The sequence below is a fragment of the Mastigoproctus giganteus genome, chromosome 5 (genome assembly GCF_048544385.1).
Source record: "Mastigoproctus giganteus isolate SK-2022 chromosome 5, ASM4854438v1, whole genome shotgun sequence".
Lineage (NCBI taxonomy): Eukaryota > Metazoa > Arthropoda > Arachnida > Uropygi > Thelyphonidae > Mastigoproctus > Mastigoproctus giganteus.
In genome coordinates this window covers 122925266-122950684 of record NC_143579.1, presented here as the reverse complement: position 1 = coordinate 122950684, position 25419 = coordinate 122925266, and the positions used below count along the sequence as shown (strand labels likewise).

At 38.8% G+C, this 25419-nt stretch overlaps 1 protein-coding gene across 1 annotated transcript in view; it reads right to left on the bottom strand.

Moving 5' to 3' along the window:
* Positions 1-25419, bottom strand: part of LOC150085675 (uncharacterized) — a 252562-nt gene that overhangs the window by 129204 nt on the left and 97939 nt on the right. The window contains exon 5 of the mRNA XM_090374182.1: positions 4856-4981. Within this exon, the coding sequence (XP_090230308.1) occupies positions 4856-4981 (126 nt within the window). The remainder of the gene's footprint in view (positions 1-4855; positions 4982-25419) is intronic.

Genomic DNA, 25419 nt, shown 5'->3' with positions numbered 1-25419 from the left:
AGCCAGGATGCCACATTTACATGGCATCCTGGCTTTTTACATAATTTTTGTCCATAAACCTGAAAAAAAAAAAAAAAAAAAAAAAAATGAAGATAACTTGCAAGGTAAATGATACACAGAAATAATAATAAAAAAAAAACAACATGGCGTATTAGTTCCTGTTTCAGTGTTACCAACCTATCTATTCTCTAGACTCAAATTCCCTAGTATTCACCAATATTCCCTTAAATCATAAGAGGGACTATATTGTGGAATCGAGAGCTAACTAAGAGTTTTAAATGTTATATTCTTTTTTTCTCATGCTGAAATTAAGAAGAATTGACTATTTTCAAGCCAGAAACGTTTTTGGTGTTGACCAGTGTAATAAACCGTATTTTCCTTTGATAAATTTTATGGTTTAAATTTTAAAACAAACAGCCTATACATGCTGTATGCATATGCCCATACAGGTATAACCATTTATTCATACTACAAACATTTAATATTCTTTTATGTAATTCTGTAGGAGTATAATTTATATTAGAATTGTTTTACTGAGTTTCTAAACTGTAAATTTATAACAATACGAACATGCATTTGTACCATAACTGTATAACATAAACAATCTTATATCATAGTAAGCAATACTATCTTGGAAATTGTGTAGCATTATTACTATACTTATGTATCTCAGTTTAGTGTGGTATTTTTAATTTAAATGTCAGCTAAAATTATCCTTCAGATGAGAGCAGTAAAACAGAGCTAAAACAAAGTAGCAGTAATGCTTTTGCTTGGGGAAAACTGCTGAGGACAGTTCTGAAAATCATGGTTTTATTCAGTGCACTATTTGTTGTTTATTTATGAAGTCATCTGTAGCATGTGCTTGTTAGTACAGCAGGTCCCCATTATAAGCGGTTCGCTTTACGCTGATTCACTATAATGCTGTTCTTATATTATAACCCGTATCTGACTATAACGCTGTCACAGATCACTATAACGCTCTTTTACAGATTGCATTTTTGGCATATTTAACGAAATAGTTTCATTTGATGGAGTTTATTGCTTGAAAATGAATATAAAAATACGGTTAAAATGTTTCACACGCCGACTTGAGAAATTTTCCCATGCTCAGTGAAATTTTCTCGCACGCTAATTTAATTGCAATACAGTGACTTGCTACGTAGTTCCGAGATCAACATTTTAAAAAATGATCAAGTATATTGCTTGTAATATTTGCGTTATATGCATTTATCCGAAGTCTAGTCATCACTCAGTACAGACATTGTGCATAATGGACAGTTTACTTGAACATCGTATCATAATTAATGCAACCAATGCAGTTACATTTTCGAAGAGTTAATAATGGCCGATAAGAATGAAAAATTTATAGTTTTAAAATTTATATTTCTTACATTTATAGTACGAAGACTATAAAATGTAAGAAAAAGACTGAATTTGAAAATTAAATTATGTTTTGAAGCGAATCGATTCTGGTCAAAGACAAGCGGATGTGTGTCATAATTTAACTTGCAAGTTTAACTGTAAGAACAATTATAAAAAAAATAAAGAATTAATTTTAGCATCGGGAAAGATAGCTGTTCCACTGCAAGCAACTAGGGCTAGGCTGGCTATTAGGATTGAAATGGAAAGACTTTTAACTAATTTTATTGAAGATAATATTAAATGCAGAATTCAGTTAAGTTAAATATTATTAAAAAAAAAAAAGAGAGAGAGAGAGAGAGAGATTAGCTTATACGATGATCTGAAGAAAACTCACCTAAAAAAAAAAATTTAAATCCAAGGAGAAGCCGCAAGTGCAGATCAAGGAGCCAAAATTTTCAAAAAAGAACTTGTTAAAATTATTGAAGAGGGGTATTATGTGTTATACTTCTTAACAAGTTTTTAACATAGATGAAGCAGGACTTTTGTGGAAACGAATGCCTAAAAGAAGTTTCATATTGAAAGAAGAAAAAAAACATGCCAGGTTTTCAAAGTGGGGAAGGATCTTTGTTGAGTGGTAACACTGCGGGGGGATTTTAAATTAATACCCCTTTTAATTTATTTGGAAGAGGACCAAAGTTCAACCCAAAATCGACACATTTTTCATGATTAAATTCATCAATTAAATTAAATCAATTTAGATCAATTAAAGTCATGATTTTAATTGGAATTTTAAGTTTGATACGTAAGTAGTTACCACATAATTATATACGTATGTAATGCAGAATATTTATATGTACAAATATTTGAATATTAAATATTTTGACCAACATTTGTGCATCTTTTCACTACCGTTTATTATTGATTTGGAAATATCCTACGGCACTGACCGCAACTCACAAATACATATGTTACCTTATGGGAATGCGTTGCTCGCTTAGTGCGGATTCACTTAGCGCTCTGTTTTTTTTCTGGAACGAATTATCAGCGTTAAGCAGGGGTCACCTGTATAGTAATTGTCAAATAATGCATGGAAGCCACAGACTTTTGCTGCACTGGCAAAAAAAAAAAACCAAGTACATAAGCAAATGCAAATTATACGCTTCCCTCCTCACACAGATAAGTGTATCCAGTTGACCTTTAAATTCACACTGTCAGTCTCAACTGCCTCCAAGGGCCACTTATTCCAGTAATTAATGGCTCACTGGCTAAAAGAAAACTTACAATCTAATCTGCCCTGTAATTTGAATTTATATAATTTGAATAAGCCCTGTAATTTGAATTTATGACCCCTAGTTCTGGAATTCCTTATAACAGCAAGAATTCCACCTTCATTCATTTTATTAATCCCTCTCAAAGCCTTATAAACCTCAATCAGGCCCTAACCTCTGAGGTGCCTGGTTGCAATGCTCTGTAGCTCACATAATTGGAGACTTTCCTCATACGGTTTTCCTTTTGATGATCTCACCATTGAAGTTGCCCTGCCTTTGAATCCTTTCAAGAAGCTCAATGTCTTTTTTCGGATGAGGTCTCCACACTTGAACACAATATTCGAAATGTGGTCTTACAATTGCCTTATACAGTGAGATCATGACCTCCCTATCTCTACAGGATAGCGTTCAATAAATCATCGATAGGATAACATGGGCTTTCCTAGTTGCCTGTTTGCACTATTCAGAAAACTTCATATCTGCCTGTATTGTAAGTCTCAGATCCAGTTCCTCCTCCACTTGTTTTTAATTCAATCCCAACAAGTCAATAATTTCTTTGTGGGTTACTATTCCCCAAGTGTAAGACCTTAAATTTAGCACATTAAAACAGAGTTCCCACTTCTCTGACTATCTTTGAAGTCAGTTCAAGTCATATTGAAGAAGCTCTGCTTGGCACTGATCATTAATGACTCTGCCAATATTTACGTATTCTACAAGTTTTGACACCACGCCTTCTATTCCTTCGTCAATATCACTTATGAAAATGAGAAACACGTTGGTCCAAAAACTGATCCTTGAGGGATCCCCCACTCCTGACATTACACCTGTCTGAAGAATATCCAATAATCACAATCCTCTGCCTTCTGTCCTGCTGCCAAGAAGGAAATCCATCTTAGAATCTCACCAGTAATCCCAACTTGTTCAAGCTTATACAGTAACCTCTCGTGAGGGACTGAGTTAAATGTTTTACTAAAATCCAAATAAACTGTGTGTTTATTTGAATTTTAGATTATTTCAAAATAGCCTACTAAGTTAAGCATAATTTACCCTTAACAAAGCGATGTTGTGTGTCCTTCAGAATGCTGTATCCATCTAAATGTCCCTGAATTGCACCCTTAATCACAGACTAAGATTTTTCGTATGAAGTCAGACTAATGGTGAGTCAGTTTGGTGTGACAAGCACTGGGAAAGCAAAATTGAGAGTGTGTTGTAGGCCAAATGACTGTGATGAGTACAATAAACAACTGTACAGAGAAATAGAGTAGGCCAGTAAATAAGATTGTCTTATAATGGGGGATTTTAACTTCCCAGATATAGGCTGGAATTTGTGAGTTGGTCACTCGCACACTAGCAAGACTTTTGTTGATTTATTGGATGATTGTTTTCTACAGCAGCAGCATGTTTGAGAGGCAACCAGGGAGAGTGATATTCGTGAACTGATTATCAGCAGTGATTATTCATGTGTTAAGAATCTAAAGATAGAGAAACCACTAGGTGGCAGTGATTACAGTGTACTAATGTGGGATTTACTCAAAGATGTATCTACCATCAGGTACAAAGGGAAGGATTTTTGCTTTCATAAAGGTGATTACAGTGGTCTCAGACAGTTTTTAAATTCTATACAATCGGACCAACTAATGATGTTACAAATATTAAATTCTAAATGGGATAAATGGGAGCATTCAAGAAATTAATCTTGGAAGCCTAGCAGCTTCCAAGATTAAAATGGTATATCTGATTCCAAGGTGTGCCTACACATCTTCAGAGCATTAAAAGTGGTATATTTTTTTCTTGTTAAACTGTAACCCAAAATGAAATAATTAGTTTATTTTTGGGGAGAAGGTGTTGCACATATTCATTTATCATTTTGGAGAGTCTGAGTATAGCAATGTTTGAAAACCACTGAAATATACACTGTAATTCACATTCACTGCACTAAACGTGAAGTCAGAGTAGCTAAAGAATAAAATAAAATAAAACCAAACTAAATTAGAAATAAAAGCACATTTTCTGGGAAATTGCAAAAGATGAAAAAATACAATAAATCTGACAGCAAAACCATAAAGTTGGAAAATAACTTATGCAAAATAATTACCATGTCACTTAACGAACATGTGTAATAGTTTATATATAATGAATAATGTGTAAAATTTATAAATATAAAATAAGGGATCAAAAATAATGCAAAACATTCATCCAAGAAATTTCAAATAAGATTAACTTACATCATCAGATTTCACAAGATATGGATTCCAGAGGTAGCCTGCTGCTATGCATCTAACCTTTTCCACCTTTTCTACAGCATCATGACCTACCTGGTTGACAAACACTGACCACTGATGTCTGCTTGTCTGCAAAAATGTAAATTATCATTTGTACTTTAAAAACATAAGTCACAGTAGGTCCAACCTTAGAAACTTTTGGTGATGGGGAGTCAAGTGCAAAGACATTGAAAGGGTCTACACTAAAAGATATTTCTGATGATATGAAGGAACACATATAAATAATGAAAATTATGTTAATATGATAAAGATTGGGGGGCATTACAGCAATACACAACCCCCTCCATTACATATGACAAAGTGGCATAACATAATTTTATATGAAATTTTTGTCACAATATTCAAGTGCAAATATAGTTACTCTATCCTCCAAAATGTATTTTGGCACCTCAAAGTTTTCACAATAAATTGGACCTTCCAAGATAAACAAGCACCTCAGATCGGTATATAAGGAAGGTACGCAAACTACACAAGTTAACAGTTCTAGCTGTGGCACAGAGCTGAGGTGAAAACATCATTAATGGTGTGTCAATTTGCAGAACTGCTGACAGCCTAGACATCCCATATTGACAAGCAGAAGCATGGTGTTACGACCATCCAGCAATGCATAAGAAAGGTAGCATGACAATTTAAACATACAGAGCTCCACATTCTTGGTTTACTTGGGATGTGTGGCAGCATATAAACCAAACTTCACCAATCACAATCAGTGGTCTCATGTAGTGTAACAGATAAAGTAACTGATTCACAACAGTGAAAATCAGTTCTATGGAGTGAAGAATCTTGCTACTACCTGTTCCAATCAGATAGACAGGTGTGAATGTGACAGATGCCCAAAGAACATATGCAGTCTTCTGAACTTCATTGTTGTCAAAAATGAAGTTTGAAAGAGGTGGTGGTATAGTGTGGGACTGTCTCTCATGGTAATACCACCTAGGACCTTTGGTGGCTGTGTGGGAAAACCATGAATGCTGACACTAACCTTAATATTTGGAGAATTCCATGATCTCTATGTAGAACTTTGGTATAGACCCATGTTAGTGAATTTGAAAGTGTCTGCAATTCTGCCCAGACACGATAGGAGGGAGTATATGATGAGAGCCCTGCGATCAATTCGGCCCTGGAAAGATTGTGCAAGGCTCAAGGGGTAGAATTTTTTTCAGCCTGGTCTGTACTTGTTAACAGGAGAGACTGCTTCTACAGGGATGGGATACACTTAAATAGAAACGGCCCAAGAATGTTTGCTGATGCTATCGAGGCAGTGTTAGGTGGGACGGAAAACTGCTAGATTTGTGGGGGGGGGTACAAGGACTAATAGATTAACAGTAGCCATTGGCAGAGGTGAAAGTGATTCTTGCACTGCTTCTATTGGAATGAGCAGCAGCCTGGAAAATAAGATGCAGGATATTTCAGAGAATGCTGGGAAACATTGGGGTACAAGTAAACACATAGGTTGTGTTAGGGGAGCTAAGAAAAAGAATAGGTGCATGCATACTTGCGTGTACAACAATGATAGGAGTTTAGTAAATAAATTTGATGAATTTGAGGTATTGCTCAAAACATCAAAGGCACATATTGTTGGGATTTCAGAGATGTGGTGTCACACAGATATAAGGAGTGCAGAACTGGAATTTGGGGAGAACAATGTCTACAGAAAGGATAGAAAGGGAGGAGGGGTTATGCTATTAGTTAAGAAATACATAAAATCCAAGGAAGTGAAGCCAGTCGACATCGCTGGACAGTGCAGTGTCGAGTCAGTTTGGTGTGACATAAGCATTGGGAGATCAAAATTGAGAGTAGGAGTGTGCTATAGGCCTAATGACTCTGATGGGTATAATAAGAAACTGTACAGGGAAATAGAGTGGGCCAGTAAATTAGAGTCTTATAATGGGAGATTTTAATTTTCCGGATATTGAATGGAATTTGTGGGTTGGTCACTCACACACTAGCAAGGCTTTTGTTGATTTATTGGATGATTGATTGCTTTCTACATCAGCATGTTCGAGAGGCAAATAAAGGGAGTAATACTCTTGATTTGATTATCAGTAGTGATTCTTCATGCATTAAGAATCTGCAGATAAATGAACCACTAGGTGGTAGTGATCACAGTGTGCTGAAGTAGGACTTACTCAAAGAGGTAACTACCATTAGGGGTAAAGGGAAGGGTTATTGCTTTTGTAAAGGCAACTATGATGAACTGAGACAGTATTTAAATTCTATACAGTGGGACCAACTGATGATGTTACCAACAGCAAATTCAAAATGGGAAGCATTCAAAGAACTTATCTTGGAAGCTACTAGGCTTTACATACCAACTAAGAAATATTGTTCAGGGTTTAGGCCTAAATGGATGTCAGATGAACGAATGAGACATATGGCAGAGAAGAAAATGCATGGGATACATACAAATTAACACGTGACACAGAAGCCTACGATAGATACAAGTTGATCTGTAACCAAGTTACAAAGGAGGTTAGGCAGGCGAAGGCAGATTACGAGAAATCTTTGGCAAGGATGCAAAGAAAAACAACAAAGAGTTCTTTACTTATGTAAACTCTAGAAGGAAGGGGATGAATCAGATTGGCCCACTTGATATCGATGGGTCAACTGTTGATGATCCTGCTCAGGTAGCTAACAAACTAAATGAATATTTTGCATTGACATTCGCCGACCAGGCTAGCCGAGTGGGTAAAGTACCTGCCCGGCAACCCAAAGGTCCCGGGTTTGATTCCCGGCATGGGCTTGGATCAAAGTACTGCAAAAACCTTGGGAGGTGCAATATGGCCAAAGAAGCCGATGCACCAACAACTACCAAATCAAAAAAAAAAAAAAAAAAAGCATTGACATTTACACATGAGGAGTTATTCGGCGAGGGGAATGCCAGAAGTGTATTCAACTCTGGCAGTAAGCTAGAGATCTTGTAATAACTGGGAGTAAAGTGGAGGAGAAATTGTTGAAGATAAACACAAGAAAGGCACCTGGGGTGGATGGGATCTATCCAGTTATATTAAAGGAGACAGCAAAGGAAGTAAGCAAACCCTTAGCCATAATTATGAGAGCTTCTTTGGACTCAGGGGAGGTACCCATGGACTGGAGATGTGCAAATGTGACCAATTCACAAAGGAGGATCAAAGGCTGATACAAGTAATTATAGACCTGTGAGTTTAACTTCTGTTCCCGGAAAATTGAGGCACTGGTTAAAGAAGCACTGCAGGATCATTTAGACAAGATTTCAGTTATAGCTCGGACACAGCATGGTTTTGTTAAGGGGAAGTCTTGCCTGACCAATTTGATTGGATACTATGATGCAGTCACAAAAGAACTGGATGCAGGGAATAACTTTGATATTATATACTTGGATCTTAGAAAGGCTTTTGATACTGTTCCACATGGAAGACTGCTGCACAAATTGGAGCAGTGCGGCACTGGAGGCAAATTGCTGCTGTGGATAAAGCGGTGGTTGAGGGAGAGAAGACAGAGTGGTAATCAATGGACACTGCTCATCGAGGACTAATGTTATTAGTGGAGTCCCTCAGGGCTCAGTATTGGGTCCATTATTGTTTTCTGTATTTATAAATGATATTGATGATGGTATATCAAGCTTAATGACCAAGTCTGCAGACGATACGAAGGTTGGCAGGGTTGTCAAGGACACTACTGACACTATGCTGCTGCAACACGATCTGGAAAGGTTGAGCAGATGGGCTGAGAGGTGGCAAATGAAGTTTAACATTGACAAATGTAAAGTACTACATATGGGAAACAGCAACCCCAGAGCAACGTATCAACACTGTGGTACTACACTGACAGTGGTAGAGAATGAAAGTGATCTGGGGGTGGTTGTGCAGGCAGATATGAAGTTCTGTGAGCAGTGCAGACAGGCTGCAAGAGTAGCTCATGGTGTATTGTCAATGATATATAGGAATTTTTCTAGCAGGGATAAGGAGGTGATTATTCCCTTATATAAGGCAATGGTCAGGCCACACCTAGAGTACTGTATACATGTCTGGAGGCGTCATTTCAAGGATGTAGAGCTGCTGGAACGAGTACAGAGAAGGGCAACAAGATTAGTGAATGGAACAAAGGGGTACTCTTACAAAGAAAGGCTTAAGTTTTGCAAATTACAGTGTCTGGAGACTAGGCACCAGCGAGGCGATCTGATAGAGGTGTATGAAGCCTTGAATGGTTTGAGCATGCTCAATGCTGATGGGATTCTTCCTCTTGCTCAGAATAATCACCTGAGAGGGCATAAATTCAAATTGAGGAAAGGCAGATGTAGGATAGACGTGAGGAAATTTGCCTTTAGCCAGTGGGTGGTTGGTTGGTGGAACAGACTTCCATCCCTTGTTGTGGAAGTTGATAGCCTAAATAAATTTAAGGCTCAGCTGGACAGGTATTTCAAATGAGGACTCATTTGAGGCTCAGCTGGACAGGTATTTCAACACAGAGGGGTGAAGTGGAAATGGTAATTATTTATTTATTTATTTTTTTTTTGGCTGATGCTGCATAAGCTTGCTTTCTTGCATCAAATGCCTCTACTAATGCTAATTTCAACAGGATGATGTCCCATGCCATAGTGACAGTACTGTTCAAGAATGGTTCATGGATATAAATGTATACAAGTTGAAATGGCTGGCATAAAGTCCCAATTTGAACCCTATGGGGATGAGGGTCAGACTAGCACATCCCACCTTGGTAGCTCAACCAATCACTGTTCTGTAAGAGAAATGGATGATTATACCCTCTGCAATCTAGCATTCATTGGTGAAAAGCATACTCAAGAGGATAGAATGTGTCATAGCAGCCAAAGAGAGAGACTGACATGCTACCAAAGTGAACAGCAGTGGTGTCAATGTAAAACCAACATGCCCGGATTCTTTTTTGGAAGGTAGTTTCTATTGGCAATTGTGCAATCAGCCACTTTCGGAAACATTTGTTTATTTTTATATAGCTATTCTATGATAAATTAATTTCTTGTCATGTCAAGTTATTGGTGTACCAAAATCACTCATCTCCACTTGTTACTTGATTTCTCATTTCTTAGCATAAAGGCATTTCCATAAAGACGTAACATAATAAAAGTAAAAATGCAATGTAACAATATATAAAGCCCTGGCTTCAAGTTACGAAGGGAGTTGTGTATTGGCTGCTAATTTTACTTACACAATAAAGAGTTCTAATACTAACATTTTCTTGTTCTTTATATAATAATAATAAGATTCTTTATTAACATAAATCGTATACATCGGCGAATCCTTATATAGATAACCAGAGTAATCTTACAATACCTTGTTTATACAAGTGAACAAACACAGAAATAAACAGTTACACTACATTACAAAGTTAAGTTACATAAAATAACAAATAAAGATAAACAAAAAAAAAAAGAAAAAAAAAAGAGAAGTAATAATATTTAAAATGAAAAAGGGCTACAAGCTGGGCAGAACATATGAAATTGGCAGATTAGGACTAGCACTTACACAACTGTCCTTTACAAACAGAAAGATAGGACTAGAAAGATATGACTTTTTCAATAGACCATAGGTTGATGTCGACATTGAGAGTGTTGAGTCACATGAAGTATGACGTATTTTCGGGTCTAACGGCACCAGGAACTTCTCCCATCTCCGCATATGTTCATTGTATCGAGGGCAGTACACTGTCAAAACCAGAGATTTAAAAGTGTATGGACCATGCATTGTGTAGTATGCTGTGCCCATTATTTGTCTGGCTTATTAGCCGCCGGGCCCCTAGTGGGACCCAACGTTTCCATACTTATCCGCGGGGAGGCTAGCCAGGTGTATCAGCAGTCAATATATTATTCTGGCAGGTCCTGCCACCTATTTTCCTGAGATTTCGGTGGCTAGGATCTAAATAAAATAAAATAAAGATAAAATGTTTGCAGTTGGTTTTTTAGTAAGTAGTTATTAGAGACACTAGATGGGATTGTACACTAAAATGATAAATTCTAAAAGCCTAAAAGGTTGGGCAGGATTTTTGATGTTATTTATTAAATTTGGACTTGTGGGGCAATACACTGTGTAAAGAGAAAGTGTTGGGAGGGGAGGCGGAAGACTGGGGGTTAGGAAAACAGAAGAAAGGGGATTGATAGGTCAAAAATTCTTACGTCTCTTGAAATTCTGTAACCTCTGGAGCCTTGAGCACAAGGCGAGGATACTGCGGAGGTGTCTTCCTGGCAAATGCCAGCCAACTGTGTTCCAAATGTTCTTGTAATCATGCTTAGATGAGCATAGATGCCTTTATTTTTAGCACAAGCTCTGTGGATTGTGGGCGTGGATTGGAGGTTGGTGCAGAGTGTGGATTTGGGTGAGATGTAGATCTGGTGAGACAACAAGTTGGCCTACTTCAACACCCAGAATTCGAAACCCCATAGCCTCTTGAGGCTGGTGGTGGGAAACAAAACTTCCACAGCATAGGACAGCACACTACCAAAGTAAGTTGTAAGGTATTTCCTGATTATTTGTTTATTGTAAGGTTTGCACAGATCTATTTTCATTGCCAGAAGCAAGGCTTTGGAATTAGCATTAGTAGAGACATTTGATGTAAGAAAGCAAGCTTATACAGGATCAGCCAAAAAAAATAAAAAAATAAAATAAAAATAAAATAAAATAAATAATAACCACTTCCACTTCACCCCTCTGTTCGTTCGAAATACCTGTCCAACTGAGCCTTAAACTTATTTAGGCTATCAACTTCCACGACAAGGGATGGAAGTCTCTTCTGCCAACCAACCACCCACTGGCTAAAGGCAAATTTCCTCACGTCTATCCTACATCTGTCTTTCCTCAATTTGAATTTATGCCCTCTCAGGTGATTATTCTGACCAAGAGGACGAATCCCATCAGCATTGAGCATGCTCAAACCATTCAAGCCTTTATACATCTCTATCAGATCACCTCGCTGGTGCCTAGTCTCCAGACACTGTAATTTGCAAAACTTAGGCCTTTCTTCGTAAGAGCAACCCTTTGTTCCATTCACTAATCTTGTTGCCCTTCTCTGTACTCATTCCAGCATCTCTACATCCTTCTTGAAATGAAGCCTCCAGACCTGTATACAGTATGCTAGGTGTGGCCTGACCATTGCCTTATACAAGGCAATAATCACCTCCTTATCCCTGCTAGAAAAATTCCTATATATCATCGACAATACACCATGAGCTACTCTTGCAGCCCGTCTGCACTGCTCAGAAAACTTCATATCTGCCTGCACAACCACCCCCAGGTCCCTTTCATTCTCTACCACTGTCAGTGTAGTACCACAGAGTTGTAGGTTGCTCTTGGGTTGCTGTTTCCCATATGTAGTACTTTACATTTGCCACCTCTCAGCCCATCTGCTCAACCTTTCCAGATGCTGTTGCAGTAGCATAGTGTCAGTAGTGTCCTTGACAACCCTGCCAACCTTCGTATCGTCTGCAAACTTGGACATTAAGCTTGATATACCATCATCAATATCATTTATAAATACAGAAAATAATAATGGACCCAATACTGAACCCTGAGGGACTCCACTAATAACATTAGTCCACGATGAGCAGTGTCTATTGATTACCACTCTGTCTTCTCCCCCTCAACCCCCCCCTTTATCCATAGCAGCAATTTGCCTCCAATGCCACACTGCTCCTATTTGTGCAGCAGTCTTCCATGTGCAACAGTATCAAAAGCCTTTCTAAGATCCAAGTATATAATATCAAAGTTATTCTCTGCATCCAGTTCCTTTGTGACTGCATTATAGTATCCAATCAAATTGGTCAGGCATGACTTCCCCTTAACAAAACCATGCTGTGTCTGAGCTATAACTGAAGTCTTGTCTAGATGATCCTGCAGTGCTTCTTTAAACCAGTGCCTCCATTAATTTTCCGGGAACAGAAATTAAACTAACATGTCTATAATTACTTGTGTCGCCTTTTGATCCTCCTTTGTGAATTGGGGTCACATTTGCACATCTCCAGTCCATGGGTACTTCCCCTGAGTCCAAGGAAGCTCTCATAATTATGGCTAAGGGTTTGCTTACTTCCTTTCCTGCCTCCTTTAATATAACTGGATAGATCCCATCCACCCCAAGTGCCTTTCTTGTATTTATCTTCAAAAATTTCTCCCCTTTACTCTCAGTTATTACAAGATTCTCTAGCTTACTGCCAGAATTGAATACACCTCTGGCATTCCCCTTGCTGAATAACTCCTCATGTGTGAATGTCGATGCAAAATATTCATTTAGTTTGTTAGCTACCTGAGCAGGATCATCAACAGTTAAGCAATCGATATCAAGTGGACCAATCTGATTCATCCCTTCCTTCTAGAGTTTACATAAGTAAAGAACTCTTTGCTGTTTTTCTTTGCATCCCTTGCCAAAGATTTCTCATAATCTGCCTTGGCCTGCCTAACCTCCTTTGTAACTTGATTACAGATCAAGTTGTATCTATCATAGGCTTCTGTGTCACGTGTTAATTTGTATGTATCCCATGCATTTTTATTCTCTGCCATATGTCTCATTAGTTCATCTGACATCCACTTAGGCCTAAACCTTGAACAATATTTCTTAGTTGGTATGTAAAGCCTAGTAGCTTCCAAGATAAGTAAAGCCTAGTAGTTCCAAGAATACTGAGCTTGGATTTCCTGTTTATTAGTGAGGTTTGCATCAAGGATTACTCCTAGGAATTTGACACTGTCAGTGAAACCCATGTTTAGTCTCTAGAGCAAAGTTTCCGGCATCCCCCTCCCCCATACTTCTCCTTCAACTCATGCACGGTACTAAGTACTATAGGTTTTGATACCTTCCATGTTTGGGGTTTTCATAAATAAAAAAAAATAAAAAAATAAAAAGTCAGAACATTTCATACTAATTCGAGAATTAAGGATGATGCAGTATCAGTAAACAATCTGAATTGGAGTAAAGATGAGATATCTTGACTTTTTTTCAAGGCAACAAACTATATAATTTTAGTTATTTTGATAGCTTAGCCTTTTCTTTTGGCAATATTAGGCTACATTTCTACTGAAGAAATGAATAAACCTAATCTTCAAATACAAACAATTTATATGCAAGATGACTTGTCCTTTTATGTCAATGAGATTGGGTTTCTAACATTGCTGAAGGACATTTTGTAATGCAAGCATTTCACTAAGTCAGATGAAAACACACAAGCCTTTCAAAGTACAAGAAATTTATTTTGGAATTTTGAAAAAGAACGATTAAATACACTACATATTATGGGACTCATTTCAGTCCCATTTCTCAATAGCTTTAGTGAGTTGTGATGGTGGTTGTAGTGTTTGGTGGTGGTTGCAGTTTTCACAACAGAACAACAATTATGGGCAAGACTCATTCATATATTATTTAAGAAGTAATATATGTTCATATGTTAATTTTATGACTATATTGATCACAGAGTCCAAATTTCATAAGGTAATTGTAAAACCTTGAACTTTGGTCCTTGAGGTTGTCACAGACATTTTCTCAGATATGCCAGACAAGCTGTACTTGCTACCTAGGAGTCTAAAACACTGATGGAACTGATATTCGGGTGACACTCAAGTCAAGTGGACCCAATTTTGGTGAAGTCTGGACGGTCTGTGACAGCCAAATCCTCTGCTTGCACCTTCACGATGGTGGGACTGTTAGTAATCCTGGGTATAACCTCCATGCACAAGTACATGGTGGGTGACCACCCAGGTGTGAGCCAACGTAAGCAGGGGTCGAGGTGTGGCGCCCACACCACATGGAGGAACACGCTGCCTCTCTATGTTACCAGGCAGTACTAGGTGGTAGATGACCTTCATCAACCGGTGAAATACCACCACTTTGCTTATTGGAGGCGTGAAGTGGTGGAACCCATGTTTAGTCTCTAGAGCTAAATTCCGGTCAACCCTCCCCTATCTCTTCCATCATGCAGTATGATTGACAACTTTTGAGGTTATGATGAACGTCGTGGCGAGAACCAATATTCCTTACATTTCAAGGGTACAGCTCTAAAACGGTGTTCGCAGGCCAGCTGCTAGTTAGTACACTGGACCGAACCTATTGGTAACTCTCTAGGAGGCTTCCGGATCAGCTAGTGTATAATCTTGCTACCTCTACTCTGCCAGATAGTGACTGGAGGGAGTCCGAGTAGTGTGTATGCAGGGAGCATTGTCGAGGCCACGCCATGTCAAGGATCTGAGTATATTCTTACCACGTGTATGCCATATCCAAAAATTTCATTACTTCAATACAGCATGTCCCACCCACTTTTTCTTACTATTGAATACACCATGAATTGTCAAACTAATAGAGCAAGCTTATCTGCGAAAAGATCTAAACCTCCCAAGCACTTCCTAATTCATTTCACAAATATACGTGGTCTCAATTCTAATCTCAACGATGTCCATTTCCACTTGCAGTCTGCCAAACCCCATGTACTTTTTCTGACAGAATCTCAGTTAACGGTTGATCCAACTACTGCTCATCTCAGATGCCCAAATTATTCGCTGTATGATTCCTTTCGCCTCAAAGGTGGTACTTGTGCATATGTCCATTCTAATATTCCCTGTCAGAGACTTGGCAATTTGGAATCTCCTCTTTGATATTCTCTGGCTTAAAATCTCTCTACCCCATTGTGTCAAATTCATCTGTTGTCTCTCCCATTCTCCCACCTCCACTAATCAGTTGGAGCTCTTTGACTTCCTCTCTTTGCAACTTGACTTTCTCCAGTCCAACTTTCCTAATGGTGAGGTAATTTTCCTTGGTGATTTTAATGTTCACAACTCCAGCTGGCTTCCGTTTTCTAGTCACACCGACCCAGCAGGTCGAGATGCTGAGGCTTTTGCAATTACTAATGACCTAGCACAGATTGTTCATTTACCTACAAGAATACCGGACAATCCTAATCATACAGCCAATACGCTTGATCTTTTTCTCACAAACAACCCTTTTAAGTACACGGTCGAAGTAAGAGGTCCTTTAGGGACTTCAGACCACAACTTGGCGATTGCCTCTTCTCCAATGGAGCCTTTATCTTTATCTTGTAATGCCTAACAACACGGGGTTGCTATTTGGGAATAGCAACCACGTGTTGTTTGGCATTACAAGAATGCAAAATGGGATGACCTGCGAGGCTTCTTTTCCTTGGTCGGATTACTGTTACAAAACTTCTGATGTCAACGTTTGCTCAGATCGTGTCAGTGAAATTATTCTTGCAGGAATGGAATCCTTCATCCCACAATCCACTTTAAAATCTCGTCCTTTATCTAAACCTTGGTTTTCCAATTAATGTGTTAAGGCTGTTCAAGAGAAGAATGTTGCATATCGTAATTGGCTTGCTTCTAATTCTTCAGTTTCATTTTCTGCCTACACCAAAGCTCACAACAACTGAAAAGCAGTTATTAATCAGTCCAAACTAGAGTTTGAACAGGCTAAGAGTAGAAAACTTGCTTCTTGCCCTAATGGTAGCCAAGCATTCTGGTCTCTTGCCACAGCTATTGGTCGCAACTTTTGCCCATCTCTGCTCCCACCTCTGTCCAAACAAGATGGTTCTGTTGTCATTTCAGCCAAGGATAAAGCTGACCTGCTAGCATCCCATTTTTCTTTCAACTTATGCATTAACGATCTTGGTAAAACACCTCCCACCATTCCCAACATGCTCCATTCAATGCCTCCTGTGGTCTTCCGTCAAAAGGATATCAGAAGGATTTTGATGAATCTTGATGCTAAGAAAGCTTCCGGTTCTTATGGTATTTCTCCACTTGTTCTCAAAACCTGTGCTCCTGAACTTACTCCTATTCTTTGCAGCCTTTTTTCACTTTCTTATTCCAAAGGTGTTTTTCCTTCTGCTTGGAAATTAGCATTAGCATTAGTAGAGGCATTTGATGCAAGAAAGCAAGCTTATGCAGCATCAGCCAAAAAAAAAAAAAAACCCACTTCCACTTCACCCCTCTGTTCGTTCAAAATACCTGTCCAGCTGAGCCTTAAACTTATTTAGGCTATCAACCTCCACTACAAGGGATGTAAGTCTGTTCCACCAACCAACCACCCGGTGGCTAAAGGCAAATTTCCGCACGTCTATCCTACATCTGTCTTTCCTCAATTTGAATTTATGCCCTCTCAGGTGATTTTTCTGAGCTAGAGGAAGAATCCCATCAGCATTGAGCATGCTCAAACCATTCAAGGCTTTATACACCTCTATCAGATCACCTCGCTGGTGCCTAGTCTCCAGACACTGTAATTTGCAAAACTTAAGCCTCTCTTCGTAAGAGCACCCCTTTGTTCCATTCACTAATCTTGTTGCCCTTCTCTGTACTCGTTCCAGCAGACCTCCTTCTTGAAATGAGGCCTCCAGACCTGTATACAGTACTCTAGGTGTGGCCTGACCATTGCCTTATACAAGGGAATAATCACTTCCTTATCTCTGATGGAAAAATTCCTGTATATCATTGACAATACTCCATGAGCTACTCTTGCAGCCCATCTGCACTGCTCAGAGAACTTCATATTGAAATTTGCTAATATCCAGCCAGTTCCTAAAAAGGGTGACAAATCCCTCCCATCCAATTATCGTCCCATTGAAATTACTTCTACTCTTTCTAAAGTAATGGAGAAATCAATTAACCGCCAACCCTTAAACTACCTAGAAACCTTCCATCTGATCAAGGATCGCCAGTATCGATCCACTGGTGATATTCTGGCTTATGTTACCCATTTATGGATTAATTCGATGGAAAGGTTTGGTGAAACACAAGTAGTTGCTCTTGACATCTCAAAGGCTTTTGATCGTGTTTGGCATAAAGGTCTTCTAAACAAGCTTCCATCTTATGGTTTGCCAACTGTTTTTAGTAATTGGTTATCCAGTTTTCTTTCTGATCGCTCACTGAGGGTGATGGTAGATGGCTCTCTGTCTTCTTACTTCTCCACTAATGCTGGTGTTCCCCCAAGGTTCAGTTCTTTCCCCCACTCTTTTCCTCTTGTATATTAATGACCTTCTTCCATTGACTGGAAATCCTATCCATAGTTTTGCCGATGATAGCACATTGCATTCCACTTTCCATTTTGAGAAACCTTGTCCTTCTCAATCAGCTTCAACTTCTCGAAAATCTGCTACCAATTCCTTAAATGCCGATCTTTTGGTAATTCTCCAGTGGGGCAAAGACAACTTAGTTGATTTCAACCCTTCTAAAACTCAGTCTTTTCTTATATCTCGCAAAAAGGATTCTTCTGCTCCTATGCTTATCTTTAGTGACACTCCGATTTCTAGGCAAGTTGATATATCTCTTTTGGGTATTACCCTGACTTCTAATCTCTCCTGGCACAAACTGAGACCTGAAACTGTAACATTTAGTTTAATTGTTGATGTGCAAAGTTAAAGTGTGATACATAGAAGTGAAAACAGTGAAGTAAATATAGGTATGTATCTAACTCTCTGAAAGTAGTGTTGTAGTTTAATAAATTTTGATATCAAATCTATGTAATGTTTCGTTATATATTGTGACTGTGGCATATGTTTCCTTTATTGAAAGCTTTTTGTTTTCTCACTCTTAAAATATGAATTGATTCAAGTATTAAATTTTTATATTGAATTATTATCAGTTATATTACTTTTAAGCTGTTAGTATAATTTCATTTGAATTAAAAATCTGAAATTGTCAATAAACAACAAATTAAATGATGATTGTTGTTATTTGAGAGCTATTTTTGGCGCAAGAGCAGTTTAGGCTATAATGCACCTAGTCTAGGTTAGAGAGTTTCATGTTTCGACATTTTTCATTATGTTCTTTAGAAACCAATATTTTGTTTTATAATTATGTAACTTTTTCGTAAATGTTATACTATTAGTTTTTATATGTTTTGGTAGTATCTGATTAGCTTAAGGAAAAAGAAAATGTCGTTAATATTTGGCCAGTCATCTAAAATTATTTTAAGCACTAGGTTGTTTTGTGCATTCATTATTGTTTGAAAGGCTTTCATACATTCTCTGTTAAATCTTGGACAGTTCACCATGAAGTGATGTACAGTGAGCGGAACTTGACAGTTTTGGCATTGAGGAGGATTTCCATCTCTGAGTAGGTAAGAATAAGTCATATGGGTATGTCCGATTCGCAATCGAGCAAGGATAACTTCTTCGTGTCTGTTGGTTTATTGTTTGTATGTAGGCTTTATGGCACAAGGGCAGCAAAGGCCATAATGCACCTAACTATGGTGATGTCAAATACATATATAGTTCTCTCTGCATAGATGTTATTCAAATTTATACTGCATTGTACAGTTTTATCTGTTTGAGAAAACAAAAAATTTCAGTTACATGTGGCGTGTCTGCCAGGAGGTCAGAAATGCTGAGAGCGATGTTTGTCTTGGAAAATGAGGTAAACATAGCTTGTCGATCAGTATTGTATTTGGAGCAATCAATAAGCACATGCTCAACAGTGAGCTGAGTGTTTCACCCTGTGCACCGTGGTGGATCAGTGCCTGCAAGAAGATAGAGATGAGTCAGGTGCGTATGACCTATTTGTAGTCGAGCTAGTACTACTTCTTCATGTCTATTCTCACGTGTACTCGACTTCCAAGGCTTGAGCTCTTTCTTTATACGGAGCAGTTTGTTACCAGCTTGGTTTTGCCAGATATATTGCCATTGCTCAACACTTTGCTTCTTTATAATTAATTTGAAATCAGAGAGTGGTATGCTAAAGGGTTGATCTACAGGATCTGTAGCAGTTTTGGCAGCTAGGTCAGCATGTTCATTTCCAACAATTCCAATGTGACCAGGGGTCCAACAAAAGAGAATTTGTTGTTTGTTCTTATTTAACTTGGTCATGGTGTTCCAAATGTGTATGAGTAAGGGGTTATGATGATTTTTATTCTGCTGTACAGCTTGGATAGCACTAATTGAGTCTGTGTAGACAGCACTGTGCAAAATATTTGCTGAGAGGATGAAATTTAATGCTAGGTAGATAGTATAGAGTTCTGCAGTGTAGCTAATGCATTCAATAGGGAGTTTCTTGGCTATAGTAAAGTTTGGAAATACTGCTGCTGCACCAACATGGGTGTCAGTTTTAAATCTGTCTATGTAGATTGGCGTGCACTCTGCGTGCTGGGTTCTCAATGTGGCATGAATTTGCATTATGTTCTGCTGGGATAAGGTATGTTTCCCCAACAATGTGAGTGAAAGGTTGCACAGCAGTATGTGATACATCCAGGGTGGAACTGTACGCGAGGTGGCCGTCTGTATCATGCTAAGGTCAATTTGCCAATCACTGAGCAGGGAACACAGGCGTATCCCTGTTGATGGGTAGGCGCTGTAAAGATTTTCCCATTTGGGCGAGAAAAGTCCATTCCGAGTAGGGTTGTCCAGTTGCCCTTTGACTTTTGCTGCGTAGTTTAACAGAAGCATTTGTCTGCGTATATGTAAAGAGGTTTCAGTTGCTTCAGTATATAAGCTCTGAACTGGCGATGTACGGAATGCCCCTAGTGCAAGGCAAAGAGAACTGTGGTGTACAGGATCAAGCCAACATAAAGCACTTGGTCTAGCAGAGCTGTAGACCACAGAGCCATAGTCTAGACGTGACCGTATTAATGCATGGTACAAATGCAGCAGCGTGTAACAGTTGGCTCCCCATGTTGCGCCAGATAGTACTCTTATGTTTAGCTTCTTAAGGCAAATAAACCGGAGCTGTTTTATATGTTCGAGGAAGGTAAGTTTTTGGTCTAGAACCACACCAAGAAAGTGGACACTGCGAACCACTGGGATCATTTGATTTTCTAGGTGAAGTTCTGGGTCTGGATGTAGGTTATGCTTCCTACAGAAGTGTATCCCAACAGTCTTTTGGGGCGAGAGGTGAAAGCCATTGTTTTGTGACCATTTTACAACTTTGTTGATGGCACCTTGCAACTATCTTTCTACCATTCGCACATTAGGCAAATATGCAGGAGATACTGAAGTCATCGCATGCAGAGTAGTGGACACTGTTTGTGGTAGACCCTGTGTTATGGAGTTCGTTATTATGTTAAATAGGGTGGCACTCAGGACTGAACCTTGCAGAACTCCTTCTTCCTGGATAAAATTTAAAGATAACTGGTTGTTGACTCTAACTTGGTATGAGCGAAGGTGTAGGAAGTTTCTGATAAACTCTGGCAGGTGTCCGTGTAGTTCTAGATCGTATAGGTTTTGCATTATGCCGTACCTCCAAGCTGTGTCAAATGCTTTTTCTATGTCAAAAAGAACCACGACATCGTGTTCTTTTTGTACAAAAGCATCACGGATGTTTATTTCTGCCCTGATTAGTAAATCAAGAGTGGATCTGCCTTGGCGGAAACTGCATTCGAAGTTGATAAAATATTTCGAAGTTGATAAAATATTTCTCAGCCTGTGCCTTGCGTACCTGAAAATCAGTTGGGTAAGTTGTCGTGGCTGAGATTTTCATGAACGATTCGCCCAATGAATTTGCAATCTCCACCGGTGTTGTAACATCACAACTGTTTAGAGTTAGTATGGAAAGGTTGCTGTGTGGATGTTTAGAGTATACGTCGTATATATCGTTTGCATTTTTGTAGTTCTTGTAATTGTGGAAGCAAAACGTCTCCATGCTTCCCTTTTGCTAATCTGTCTAATACGTTTTGCTTGAGCCTGTTTAAAGTGGATGAGATTTGCAGCTGTTGGAAACTTCCTGAAGATGTTCCATGCTTTGTTCTTTACTTTTTTAGCCATGCTGCATTCATCATTCCACCAAAATTTTGAGCGTGCTGATATTTTGTTGGATTGCTTTGGAATCGCTTGGTCTGCTGCCTGTAGTAATTGGTTAGATATATATTCTGTAGCTGAGTTTATGGATGTTTGCTAGACCTGCTTTTCTTCCAGTATTGCTAGTTGTTTGTATATATCCCATTTCGCTTTGGAAAAGTTCCATTTAACAGTTCTGTTAGAAAAATAGGGGATGTTTGTATCAGTCCAGCATATCACTGGGTAATGGTCACTACCCAGTGGATTGCTGTGAATAGTCCATCCAAATATAGGATATATGGATGCTGAGCATAGTGAGACATCAATAGCTGAGGTAGATCCTGTAGGTAAATGCACATAGGTGTGTGAGCCATTATTGAGAATAATCGAAGTGTTCTGGCCAAGTAACTTTTCTATAATTTGTCCTCGTTTGTCCATATTTTGATTTCCCCATAAAGGATGATGACTATTGAGGTCCCCTAGGATGAAGTAGGGTTGAGGAAGTTGTACCACTAGTTCTTCTAGGTCAGTGTAGCTTATATTTTGATTAGGCGGCAAGTATAGCGAGATGATAGTCAAGTCAAAATTAACATTGACTCTCACTGCAACTGCCTCAAGGTTTGTTTTTAATGGGAGTGGTTTGGAGGGGTATTTGAGCATTGATTATCAATGCCACACCTCCATGCGCCTGATTGTTAGGGTCGTGTACAACACTATCTTGCCGATTAATTATATAGTTCCAGAGAGAAACAGTTATATGTGGGGTCAGATTGGCTTCCTGAAGGCAGAAAGCGATAGGATCATATTGTGTGAGGAGATCTTGGATATCATTTAAATTACTGCGATATCCTCTACAGTTCCCATTGCAGAAATGGAAGCATTATTTGGGTTTAGTAGAACCCTCGATTTGTTTTCGAGAGGTTGAAGGTTTCCCTTTCCCCTTCTTTGCAAAGTATGGTTTTCCCGTGTCCATATCCTCATCAGTAAATAGTTCTAGTACGTGCTCATCTTGCTGTGAGCTATCTTCTAAGTCCACACAATCTGTTTGGTTTGCATCAGGAGAGGTAGTTACTTTAGTGTTTTGCTGTGGGGGAGACATCTGGTTGTACAGTAATTGGAGTATTTATGGCTTTACTTTGTTCGCTTTGATTTACTGGTACAGTGGTCAATATGACCTTGCCCACTGAGGTAGCGATTCACTTGGCGGTATGGTTACCACCATTTGGGTTAGAATTGATATATGTCTTTTAGTTGTTTGAGAATAGGTTGGTTTATTCAGGGCTGGTAAAGATTTTTTGGCCTCTTGATAGGTGACATTGTGTTCAGTTTTGTATCGTATGTGTTTTTCACATTTCCAAAGGGGACACTCCTTAGAAAACACTATGTGCTTCTCTGCAGTTTGGACAACTAGGTGTTGTAGCTGTGCATTCAGTGTTAGCGTGTGCAGTGGACCCACATGCGGCACAGGCAGCTGATCCTCTGCAGACTGTCTGTGAGTGCCCAAACTTTTGGCACTTGTAGCAGTATAAGGGATTTGGAATGTATGCTCTAACATCGCAATTAAGATAACCTGCTTTGATTGCTGTTGGTGTTTAGGATTATCGAAAGCGAGTATTATGTTCCGAGTGGGAACTAGTATACCGTCTTTTTTGTCATTATTCTTCTTACATTGATTACTCCTTGATCTTGTAATTCCTGTTTTAACTCTTCATCTGACACATTCATGAGGTCCCATTCATTGATGATACCTCTTGACATGTTCAGGGAAACATGTGGTGAAACGGTAATGGAAGTTCCACTGAAAGTTTTTAGTTTTAGTAGTTGCTCAGACTGTCGAGCAGTGGCAACTTCAACCAGTAAGTCTCCCGATCTTAAGCAATGAACTGTCTTGGGGGTACCTATTATGCTTTCTAGGCATTTTTGCACTAGAAATGGCGATATAGTTTGCCAGTAGGCTGTTCTTCAGTTGAGTGAATGATAAGAAAGGTTGGAGTTCTAATTTTGGCTACGTCAGTCTTTTGACGTTTAGCTACAACAAAATGAGGCTCTTACTGTTTTTGCCGTGTTTCTGGGTCTTAGGATCTGTTTCCTTCATTTCGCCCCAGAAGGGAGAGTTTTGCCCCTTCAGGTTACCGGCCCCGCCACGTGGAGGCAGGAGCAGTGCCACCTTTGTGACCAAGTGGTAGGGAGTTAGTAATAAAACAATAAATGGAAGGAAGAAAGAAAGAAGGTTACTTTTCCTTCTGATCTAGTAAAGTGTTTTCTTTACTGAATTAATTGAGTGTTAATGTAATGCTGAAAATAAGAAAATGATTTTATTTCACCAAGAAAGAGTGCTAATTTACTGGCAGAGACACTTGATCACAAAATTGCTTGGCCCATGGGCACCTGGGGCCCATGTCTGTCAGAATGGCTGCTAGTAGTCCATGGTCGAAGTGTTTATTTAATTACACAAAGTATGTTGTTAGTTTGATCTTGCCAGTGTTGCTATTGTTTTGAACTGCTTTGGTGGATTAATGACTTGTAATCGGTATACGGTATTGAGCAAAAGGCGTAGTCAGAGGTAGCAGCTTCTCTTGCCACTTTGTCTGCTCTTCCATTTCCAGTTATTCCTGTGTGGCCTGGGATCCAGCAAAATCTGATCTTGTGATTACTTTGTAACAGCTTTGATACTGAATATTGGTCCTGTTGTAAAACTGGGTGCATTCTGTACGGTTGTTCTTTAGCATTCTGTAAGGCAATGACAGAGCTAAGAGAGTCAGTGAAAATTATGCTGTCTGCTATCTGTTTATGTTGTTGTTATTTGGTGTTTAGGAGCATTAGCAACTAAGGCCATATTGCTCCAGGGATATGCGGTGGTCATTCCCTGACCTTTCCGCATCCTCTGTATTTGGTGGACACTGGCTCGAACCCCAGTCTAATCAAGAAGCATGTGCTACGCACTGCTGCTCCTGCCCACCTGTTTGTTTAATTTTGTTTACAGCCATCAAAATGGCTTGTAATTCAGCTGTATTGCTGTTGATGGGGGTTTTAAGTGCAATGGCTACTTAGGCCATATTGCACTTAGTAAAGTAGTTCATACTGCTTGTGTTGGTTGATGTAGAAGCAGTTAGAAACAGCTATACAGTCCTATTCATTTTAGGAAGGAGAAGAATTCTGTGAGATTTGGTTTTTCACCTATAATATGGCTAAGGGACAAAGGTTCCTTTAAGCTTGCCAGAGAACTGAATGACACTAGTCGAGTATTATTATATAGAGTACATTCCAAAAGTATGTGTTTCACTGTGAGTGGTGTATGACAATGATTACACTGAGGAGGGTCATTCCCTGACAAGAGGAAGAGGAGTAAGAAAGATACTTTGTAATTTTTTTTTGTTTGAATGAAAATAATTGTTTGTTTTATTGATGAGAATAACCCCTGGCCTTGAAGGGAAAGTGCAAAACTATTTAATCTTGTAACCAGTTACAATCAAATGTAGCTGCAATAAAGATTCTCTCTCTTTCTAAAATCGATCAATTTTGTTTCTCTGTTGAACATGATTTTAAAGGGAATAAACCAATGGATTTCCTGTTGTAAAGATATGTGATTATCTTGTTATTGTGGTTTTATTTAGTTATTACACAACACCTTAACTCCATGTAATTATCACACTTTGTGGCCACTTAGAGGAAGTCAACTCATCAGACATCAAAAGAACAGTGCCAGAACAGCTCAACAAGCAAAACTTCATCTCACAAGGGATCCATGGATTAGTAAAGTGCTAAAGGAAGTAATGGTGAATGTAGCAGGGACTACAATGAAGACTGA